The 10,684-nt window shown below is 46.8% G+C and overlaps 1 protein-coding gene across 1 annotated transcript; it reads right to left on the bottom strand.

Annotated features, from left to right (window-relative positions):
* Positions 1-2,496: 2,496 nt before the first annotated feature.
* LOC124687463 lies at positions 2,497-5,435 on the bottom strand. Its single transcript, XM_047221245.1, has 6 exons — positions 4,915-5,435; positions 4,185-4,293; positions 3,877-4,095; positions 3,592-3,802; positions 3,114-3,195; positions 2,497-2,986 (listed from the first exon to the last, which is right to left on the bottom strand). Exons 1-6 carry the CDS (start codon positions 5,377-5,379, stop codon positions 2,795-2,797), a joined length of 1,278 nt encoding a protein of 425 aa, XP_047077201.1. The 5' UTR covers positions 5,380-5,435; the 3' UTR covers positions 2,497-2,794.
* Positions 5,436-10,684: the final 5,249 nt, after the last annotated feature.

Raw genomic sequence — 10,684 nt, 5'->3', positions numbered from 1 at the left:
CCAAACTCAACAAAACCCAACCGGTATTATTTAGGCCCATATCCAAGCCCAAATCCAAAACTCAGTATTCCCACGTATAGGCATACAGTCGCCGCAAGACTGTCCGGCGGGCACCGCAAGACTGTCCGGCGCCGCAAGACTGTCCGGCGTGAACCCCACAAGACAGTCCGGCGCCACAAGACAGTCCAACGCAAGCACCGCAAGACAGTCCGGTTAATCTCGTTCCCAACGCGATGGACAGTCCGGCCGAATTTCACCGGACTGTATGCGGCAGACTATCCGACCGTTCGTCGCGCCGTCATGCCGCCGTCTAGCCTGCACGCCGTCCCAACCATACCGATACGGACCTACGAGATATTGCCGAGACTCGTGTCGTCCAACTTCGCCTCACGGTGCCTCGTGGCTGCCCATCACCACCTTGTTGCTCCTCCCGCGCGACGGCCACGACCGCCACCGCGCTGACGAATTTCCACCAATAATCCACGTACATACATAATTATATACATACGTATGCGGTATACAATTTAGTTTGATCATACGTGTTTTGTACAGGGCTACGTATACCCGTTTAATATTAAACGAAGGGGTATCAAGCAATCTCAGCCGTCATTATATTTAAGTTTGCTTTGAGTTTAGGGGAGGGGTTGTACCGGAGCAAACGCCTTAGATGTGGGAATGTGTGTATATCAGACTATCTATCAAAATATTGTACTCCCACATGTAATACTTTGTTAACATAAACTTGGTGACAATGTCAACGTGTGAGAGTACATCACTACAGCTCAGTGGTGAAGCGTGCAAGTTGAATTGCAAGACTTTTAAACCTGTGGTTGTTTATTTATCTCACCGTACATGTGTGCGACTGACAGGCTGGGAGAAGAGAACCCTCACATGCCAAAGTAATGCCCTGCTCTCTCTCTCTATGATTTTTCTTTGTTTTATGGTCATAGTATATAGTTTTTATTTGCTTACGATATAATGGCGTCACCGGTATTAGGTTATTGAACTTGAGCTTAGCCTGTCTCGATCTACTGTGCATTCTTCCATATTTAACCTCATTTAATCAGTTTTCTTCACCCAGACATCACGGGTCACTTGTCAAATGACTTGGACAGCCACGCGCACAATTGAAAACCATTTATTTGGTTTATGCTAAATCTTGGAGAAAAACCACGTCTTACCCGTTTAAGCTTAAACTAAGTGATATATATATACCACAGTATCCGATCCATATGATTCATGAGAATTCTGCAATTATTTTCCAATATTTTATGACATGTCGTTTGAGTCGGCCACCACATGCGCCTGATAAGTGAGAAAAATGTATGGTAGGTAACATGCAGCGTATGAAAACAAACTTCCGCGCTTATATTAAAAGAAAATCAACACTGCTTACAATACTATTCGACATGCATGATTGCCACGACTTGTTTTTTTGTAACCAATATTTTGGTATACCATTTGCTTCTAGGTTTTTTTCTAGGCTGGAGATAGGAGAGGCAGAGTTGCTGAAGCAATATGGTCGTTTAGACGAAAGACCAGTTACCGTTGACATGAATTCTGTTATGTGATGTGCGTTATCTTCTGTCACTAACCTTGTAAGGATGATGGATCCATTATGAGTTGAACAGAGTGAAATGTTGAACTCCAATCATGGCACGGGTATGCATGCCATACTTAGCCTACGACGACCAGTTCCCCAAAGAGCGACGCGCAGTTAGGTCGTTATCAGGGTGATATGGGCGATCTGTGGTTCTCACATGGGGTGTTTGTCTCGGATGTTATGATTGAGAGCTTTGCAAAGTCCTACTCTGCCGAGTAGTATAACCTTGGTGACTCATTTTTAGTAGAGTGCTAAATAATCTACTGCCTTCTACCTCTACTGTAGTGGTAGCGCTGTCTGAAAGTGCGATTGGAACGTTTGATCTTCCCGTTCACGTGCATAATAGGTAGGCGTAGCCTTGAAGAACTCTTAATTCTGCCAACGAGCATGTTTCCTAAATTAAAAACATTCATTAACTTCTGGGGTCATGCAAATGGATTTTTCTTAGCAAATGCAGCAACACACTGGATACTGTAATCTTTATTTATCAGAAAAATGGGTACCATGCTAAAACTCGTAAATATCGCCAAAAATCACAAAAGAAATAAACAAATGCTGTGTTCAATACTGTTAATCTGCTAAGTTAAATGTGCAGGAAGACTAGTTTCTTCGATGCCATTGCAAAAGAACTAACTGTATACTCAACGACTAGTTTCTTCTTTTCTTCTGAATATATAAACCTAATGCAGCTATACCTGCCTGCCTTTCCTGACAATAAAATAGCTGGATACACGCAAAACTACCTCTTACTCAAGCGGCACCTACTTCAAAACAATGAGAATCACACATAGAAAACGTGAAATGTTATAGCCATACCCATCAAGCCAACAGCGAGAAATTTTCGACTGAAACTGTATATATATGCTCTCCAAATGGGGAGAAAAAGAATGTTGTTTCTAAGAACAGGAATTTAGGCCACAACAAGAGTATGGATACAGAAACACTATAATCTGCCCCTGTTTGCTTCTGGTCATGTCTAAGAATCAACGTTGAAGGGCTGATTAAGTGTTGAATGACCTGAAACTTCCATCAACCTAGCTAGGATAACAAACCGACATTATATACAGCATATATGGTAATTTTCTGGATATCTGACACTGCTGGTTTCTTTAGCTTTAGTCTTTCCGTGCTGGCACTGTTAGAGCTTATTGCAATCTGCTTGTCTGCAACTAGCACAAGTGAAGAGCTGGATCACAGGAAGGCCAGTGACCAAGGGAGCTTTCCTGTCCTAGACATCTTCTCCAAGGCTTTCTCAACACCAGCTATCCGATTGGCAGTGGCTGCCTGCTCCTTGACTTTCTTCTTATCAGCTTTCCTCTGTGCTTTTCGTATCGCCTTTTGCATCTTCTGTCCTGCTTCAGCTCTCTTCTTTTCCAACTTCATCTGTTTACAGTTGAGAACACAAACAGAATGTAAAACTACTGGTCCAGTGCTATAAGTGGAAATATTCAATGCAGTGAACACTGAAGATGTCTTTCTTGGGGAGACCAAATGCAGTTGCCAAGCATACCTCAGTGTTTGTCATTTTCTCCCTGGCCTGTGCAATCTTATTCTTCTGCCAGACATCGATGTTTGCTTCTTTAATTTTCAGCCTAGATAACATAAGTAACATAAGTGCTTGGAATAAACATATCCAAATATTTTTGCTCGTCAACACTAAACATGATGATATTCTGCAGGTCAGTTTGTTAAGTTCAAAACTTCAACAAATCAGAGTTGCCCCTCACAAACAGTCATATCAGTACCAGTTATGGATCAAGCTTTTTTGTTCAATGTATATTGAAGTGTAACAGCAACATGTTTATTTTCGACAACTTATTATGCTACATCTGTCCAACTCCCAAGCCATTTGATTCCACATCATTATTGGCTAATACAACTATTCTTGTTCTATGACAATTCATTATTCTGAGCAAGTCCAGAATAATTTGCTAAAAATAAATGCAATGTTAAGAGGTAATCGCATAAGATGAGATGATATGGATTACTTGTCTATGAGCTTTGAAATCTGTGCATCCTTCCAGGCAACCAACTTGGCATGGACGAAATTTTCCTTTGGTTTTACTGCAGAGCCCCGGACCCGTCTCTCCATCCTTTGCACTGCAGCTGGACAATTCTCACCGTCTGAAAGGTCAAAAGCATGACCACCGTGATTGCCTCCCTCATAGGCACCTTCGGCATCGAAGTTCCAATCACAAGCTGCAACATACAAAATTGTCCCAATTCATGTTTTGCTGAAGAATCAACAGGTCTCAAGAGATTTAGGCCAATACCTGAGGATATACGAGACGACACAGTATCTGCCTGCCAGTCCTTTTGGTCCATTGCCTCATCTTCCTCTTCACTTACTTTAGGCAATCTCCATTCATTGACAGCATCAATTGATCCCATGCGCCGCCTCTGGTAATTGCGTGCGGAGCGAGCTCGGCGCATCAATCTAGCTGGTGTGGCCTTGTGGACGAATCTTGGAGGCCCTCGATTGGAACCGTCAACTGCATCATTGAAGTAAACTAAGTGACCATGACATGCAAGGAAAAGAATTGGTTGATCTATCAACAGGGAAGCAGGCAAAAGGCAGCACCTCTGCGATCCAGCAGAGAAGGGTGCCTGGGTGTCTGTAGTCTGACGTTTCGTGGTGTAGCAAACTTCATGAAATCTCCTCTGGTTGGTGCCCTCCCTTGCTCTTCCTCCTGAGGTAGTTTCGCTTATTAACAACTCCCAATTACTTATGAGCTTGAAGGATATAATGTGTGCAAAGCAAAAGTAGGTGGGTACCAAACTGGCAACATGATGTATTAGATGGATGGCATCAGACACCAAATCATTCTAACCTGATTGGCTGATACAATGGTTAAAAAATGCAACAGTTATATGACTGAGATAAGATTACGCCAGTTTTTGTCCATTTCAAGATGCTGGAAGGAAGAACCCTAGCAACAAACCCGGATCCCAAATGTGCAGCCTTTCCTAATTGGCAGTTAATTATTCTTGAATTTCCAATCAATTCCCGTAACATTGATCTATCAATCAAGAATCCAATTTCATTCTACACAATACTCCGAAACTGAGGCATTTGTTCCCAGGAGCAATACAAGAAACTGAACAGCTCCAACCAAGAAACCACCTCCGCAGCAAGAATGATCTTAGGAATCGATGGAGTCCAGCCGAATTCATGAACCGCATGCTATAGAGCGAATAATCAAGAACACAGGCAGGCAAAATCAGTAACCAAGAACCCTGGAATCACCTCCCTTTCTAGCAAGAACCTGGCAGGAACAACACGGCAGAGCAGCGAGACCACGGAAACTGACCTCCCGTGACGTGACGAACGAGGATCCGTCGCTGTCGTCTTGGCGCTCCCCGCCGTCCCGGCAGCCGTCGCCGCCCTTGCTGCTGACGGGGCTGCATATGGGGGACGGGGAGGCCGGGCGGTGCTCGGTGAGGGACCCGGCGCTCCACGCGGCGCAGCTGCCGTAGGAGGAAGCCGGGCGGCGGCCGTAGGGCCCGCCGCGCGCGCCCATGGCGGCCATCGCGAGCAGCATCTGCGTGCTCCTCCCGGCCGACGCCTCGGGCTGGGGGTCGGGGTCGGGCTCGGCGTCGGCGGCGTAGAAGGCGGCGGCGCCGTCGGAGCGCGCGGGGGAGGAGCCCGGCGAGACGCGGGAGGCGGCGGTGGGCTCGCCGACGACGCAGGGGAGCGGGAGCGGGAGGAGGTGGTCGACGCGGCGCATGTTGATGCTGCCGCAGGAGGAGACGCCGCCGTCGGCGACGGCGGCCATCTTCTTGGCTTCTTGCTCTGCGCACCTCGCTTCGTCTTGCCGACGGCGTGCCTGGCAGTTGCAGAGGGCGCGCGAGTTTAGAGAGAGAGAGACGGTGTCAGGGCCGAGAGAGAAAAGGGCAACAAAAGATGGCACGGATGGGCTTACATATTAAGGTTTTGCTAGGGCTCTAGGCTGGGCCATCTGACGGGTAGTTCAAGGTATTATTTGGTACGTCGGGCTGCGTGGTTTGGATAAAAAAATACTACCTCCGGTTCATATTAATTGACTCTAATATGAATGTATCTAGACACATTTTAGTTCTAGATACATCCATATTGAAGTCAATTAATATGAATCGGAGTACTATTTTTATTTGTTTGGCTGCAGCCAACATCAAATTTCGATGAAGATAAGATTACGACTGTTTGGTACCATACAGACATGTACAAGGTCACTTCTTCTCTACAACTGGTAGCCTTACCATGCTATTACCTTCTATCACACAGAAATCTCAGTTCATGACAGTTGTAGACTAACGAAGTTAGCAGTTTACGAAATCAGCTCTAGTTAGTATGAATGGTAGTTCATAACGATGCTCCCTAGCTACTACGAATGACAGTTTATCATCACGGGGTAGTTCAACATACGGGGATCAAAATGGGGTTCGATAAACAGGGGATTAAAGGGGAGTTCTTCTTCTTCACTTCCTCTTCTTCTTCTCAAATGGTGGTGTTGCCTCTGGCTTTTCACATTGCGCCTGCCCACTCTTGCCTCTTCTCCTTCCAGGCTTCATTGTCGATTGCCTCCACGCCATGGCCAGTCTCTGCTTCATCAAAAGTGACAACCTCTTGGAAGAACTCATCCTCGCCCCAATCTAGGATCCAGTTGTGAAGAATGCAGCAATCAAGGACTAGCTTTACTTAAGTGTCAAAAGTGTGGAATGGTTTATGGTCAAGGACCTTGAACCTGTTCTTCAATGCAGCAAAGGTCCTCTCAATGATGACTAGGCTTGAGTGTCTCAAATTGAACAACTCTTTCGCATTCTAAGGTCGGTGCCTGGGAGAGAACTCGTTGAGGTGGTACCTTGTTTTCCTGAAGGGAAGTAGAATACCAGGTCGGCATGCATATCCAGCATCTCCAAGGTAGAACTTACCCTCAAGGATTTGCAACCCATCAAGTCTTGACAAGTTGTCGGCCAGGATGCTCACATCATGAGCTGAACCCTCCCACCCAGCAAGCACATATGTGAACCTCATATCGAAATCCACAGCTGCTAGCACGTTCTGCCTGGTGTAGTTGAAAGGATCGTATGCCGCACCTAGAGGGGGGGGTGAATAGGTGCTAACCAATTTTTAGTTCTTTTTCAATTTAGGCTTGACACAAAAGGTAAATTCTCTAGATATGCAACTAAGTGAATTTACCTATATGACAAGGTTATCAACTAGGCAAGATATAGCTACGCAATATATAAGAGATAGAGTGGGATAGAGGTAACCGAGAGTGGAGCACGCGATGACACGGAGATGATTCCCGTAGTTCCCTTCCTTTGCAAGAAGGTACGTCTACGTTTGGAGGAGTGTGGTTGCTACGAAAGCCAAACCAACAGCCACGAAGGCTTCACTCGGATCTCCGGTGAGCAACGCCACGAAGGCCTAGCCCACTTCCACTAAGGGATTTCCTTGAGGCGGAAACCGGGCCTTTACAAGGTTCTTGGGGCACACATCCACAACCAAATTGGAGGCTCCCAAATCTGTTACAACACAACAAATCAACAAGCATACATCAACAACAATCACTAGGGATCCAAAGAGGAACACTAGCAAGGGGGCCCTCAAGCATAAGAGGGGGAAATGAAAACGCTTCGGTGAGGATGTAGATCGGGGTCTTCTCCGTCGATTCTCCAAAGCACAAGGGATTTGGATGGTTGAGGAAGGAGATCCGATGGATTTAAAGTTCTTGGTGGCTCAACAATGGTGTATCTCTTTTTAGAAGGGGAATGAGCAACCCTAGCTCAATGGAGAAGAAGCCCTTAAAAGGGGCAGCTGATTCGGCCGTTGGAGAGCCGGGAGGGGTGGCCGGTAGTACCGGCGAGTTTGGGCCGGTACTACCGGTCTTGGGCGCGCGGGCCAGGCCGGGGGCGGCCACGTGGCCGGGAGGGCGCGGTCCGGGGGGGGGGGGCCGGAGCCTCCGGCCCGGGGTACCGGCCGTGGTACCGCCGGGAGCTCCAACCTCCCTGGAAGTTTGCTGAGGCGCCCCCCCCTTCCCCGGTACCAAGGGCGGTACCAAGGCCGGAGCCTCCGGCCGTGGCCAGGCCGGCGGTACCGCCCAGGGCCCCCGCTCCTTCTTCTTTTTCCTTTGCTTCTCTCTTCTTCTTCATAATTCTTTCTTTCTTCTTTCTTATCTCTTTCTCTTCTTCTTCTCATTTCTTGTATACTCTTCACACTTTAAGCATCTAGAGAATGTAATAACCTACAAATCTTATAAACCGAAATGTTCATATATCATCATTGTCATCAACACCAAAACACATATAAAATGAGATATGATCTTTCAATCTCCCCCTTTTTGGTTTCTTGATGACAACATAAGATTTGTAAAAGAAGAGAGTATATGAGCAGAGAAAATATAAGATATGCATAAAAGGCTCCCCCTAGACATGTGCATCTAATAGAATTAACATATGAAGGATAGGCACATAATCTAGGATCAAACTACTCAAGAAAATATGAATCACCAACAAGTGCAAAGATGCTTAGTAAGCAAATAAATTCATCACTTGAAGAGAGGAGAGACAACCATATGTGAGTAAAGACTAGTGTTGAGTTTAGAGATCATACCACATGAAGTTCACTTAGTCTTTACCATAGATAGATATATAGGTAATGTCTCATACATAAATAGATAGCCCCTATGTCTCACACACATAGATAAGGTGCATAAAACAAGATAAGTAGTTCTCAACAATAGATAACCATAAGTCACAAGCATAAAAAGTCAAAGAAAACGCAAGCTTGTGACTTCCCATGCAAATCCCGAACCTAATAGAACTCTTCTCCCCCTTTGACATCAAGATGCCAAAAAGGTTGAAGAGCGATGCTACCGTCCCTAGCCATCAAGGAAGTCCTCGGCAACATCGGAGTCGACATCATAGGAGGGACCATCCTCGCCATCAGACCACTCGGCTATGAGCGAGAAATCCACCGAGGCTTCGGAAGGATATTCTCTTCGGATCCTGGAGGAGACACTTCCACACCAAGCTTTGCCATGATGCTCTTCGACGGCGTCGAGCTTTCTTCTCCGCCACATAGGCGTCATACATGCGCTCCCGAATATCCAGCTGGAGACAGAAGGTCTTCTTTACCTTGATCTTGAGTTTGGTGTACCAAGAGGGCTCGAGCATGGGATCATATGCGGAGTGAGCCGGAGGCCCCCCAAGGGCCATATGAGGAGTAAAACCATCAATGAGTCTAATGTGAGCAAACCGGCGATCAGCGCGAGGATCTGCAGGACCTGCTGGAGGAGGTGCTGAGGCAGAAGGTGCTGCTGAGGCAGAAGGAGCTGCAGGGGCTGAGGTAGAAGCTAGGAGCTCATGATCTTTGATAAGAAGGTTCTTGCGTTTATGAACAGTGAGAGTGGAAAAAGGTTCCAGAATGGCACCCTCAAACTTCTGACGCCACACCTCAGAAATAAGCTTCATGATGAAAGGACCAAAGGCAGGAGACCTCTTCTCAACCATACGCAGGAAAATCTGGTTCCACAGGCAATCCATGACATCCATCTTCACACCCTTGCCCTTGCGGAGATGAGTTTGAAGCATCAAGTCAATGACAAAAGAATGGATCTCATCAACATTACCCACTTTGACGGCAACAGTCTCACGGTAGATGCGAAGCATAATATCATAGACAGGTTTGAGACCGGAAGTGAATCCAAGCTTGCATCGACCGGGCATATAGAGCGGCTCAAGAACATCTTTGGTGCTTGCATTAGTCTGCCCATGAAACCTCCAACCACTATCAGTGTCATGTTCACAATCTTCCGGAATAGGATAGCCAAGAATCTGTCCAAATGTGCTCCAAGTGGTAGTGAGTACCACATCACGAGTCATCAAGTGATGGAGCGAGCATCATCCTCATGAAAATAAAGCGTGGCGAAGAAGCGAGTCACAAGGTAAGGATCATAGTTGCATTGGAAAGTCATAATGGGAAGCAACCCAAACTCCTCGCAAATACCAAGAGCTTCATGAAAGTAGGCATCCTTCTGCAAATGGTCAGTGTTGATATACCGTTGATCAACCACCTTCACCTTGTTGGGAGGATAGACTTCATTGAATATGCGTTCTTGCACCTCGGTGTAGAAGTGGCGGTTGTGGGTGCGAGAAGACCGAGGCCCCAAATAGGGATTAGCGGTGCGAATAGCCATGTATGCATGAAGGCGGACGCTGCCATAGGACTCAATAGCCTTTTTCCCTTTCTTCTTATTTGCCAAAGAAGCACCACGCGCGGTAGTGGCACGGGGTAACACTTCATCTTGTTCAACAAAATCATCCTCAAGGGGCGGATCCCCTCTCCTCTTCCGACTAGCACTGTGAAATAGACGAAACGAGCCGAGGGAAATTTGGGATAAGGGCACAAGCTCATCTCAACTTAACAAAATTTTGACCCAAAATACACATGCATGATGAGAAAAAAAATAAGGCCACACACAATGGGTAAAAAAAATGCTACAAAGTAGAGGTTAACGGTGCTACATACTAGAGGGCATAGATCAGCAATAGATACAACCTCTAAGAGTAAGATTTAGCCAAAAATCTAAGCATGTAGAACCACTAACCACCACACATGTGAGCCAAAAATGCGAGCAAAAAAACATGGGGGGAGAGGCTAATACCGGGAGCCATGGAGGAGGAGGGGTGGGGGAAGGCTCCCACGGAGCCGATCCGGCCGGAGATGGCCGGAGAGTGGCCGGGGGAGCAAGGGAGGCAGCCGGGCGGGCGCGGGCGGGCTGATGAGATTGGGAGCGAGGGAGGAGGGGCGAGTGGGGAGGGTTGGGGAGCGTGGCTCGACCCGCCCGCACAAGGAGGCACCGGCCCGAGGCCGGCGGTAGTACCGGCCAGGCCCCAGGCGGTACTACCGGCCTGGTCAGGCCCGGGTCGGCCAGCCTCCGCCCCCGATTTTTTTTTTTTTTTTTTTGTAGGCTGTTTTTAAACAAAATCCTCCTTTTTTTTGTAGGCTGTTTTAAACAAAATCCTCCCCTTTTTTTTGCAGGCTGTTTTAAACAAAATCCTCCCCTTTTTTTTATAAAGACACTCTCTTTAAACACA

This window comes from Lolium rigidum, chromosome 2 (genome assembly GCF_022539505.1).
Source record: "Lolium rigidum isolate FL_2022 chromosome 2, APGP_CSIRO_Lrig_0.1, whole genome shotgun sequence".
Classification (NCBI taxonomy): domain Eukaryota; kingdom Viridiplantae; phylum Streptophyta; class Magnoliopsida; order Poales; family Poaceae; genus Lolium; species Lolium rigidum.
Note: the sequence above shows the minus strand (reverse complement) of the source record. Positions and strands in the feature narration are given on the sequence as shown.

What these genes read in the sequence shown, in the direction of transcription:
- LOC124687463 (XM_047221245.1), bottom strand. Translation starts at nt 5,379, where the DNA reads ATGGCCGCCGTCGCCGACGGCGGCGTCTCCTCCTGCGGCAGCATCAAC. An exon ending in GTCGTCTCGTATATCCTCAG is followed by an intron (nt 3,803 to 3,876) that starts GTATTGGCCTAA and finishes TGTATGTTGCAG; the next exon opens with CTTGTGATTGGAACTTCGAT. An exon ending in ATTTCAAAGCTCATAGACAA is followed by an intron (nt 3,196 to 3,591) that starts GTAATCCATATC and finishes TATGTTATCTAG; the next exon opens with GCTGAAAATTAAAGAAGCAA.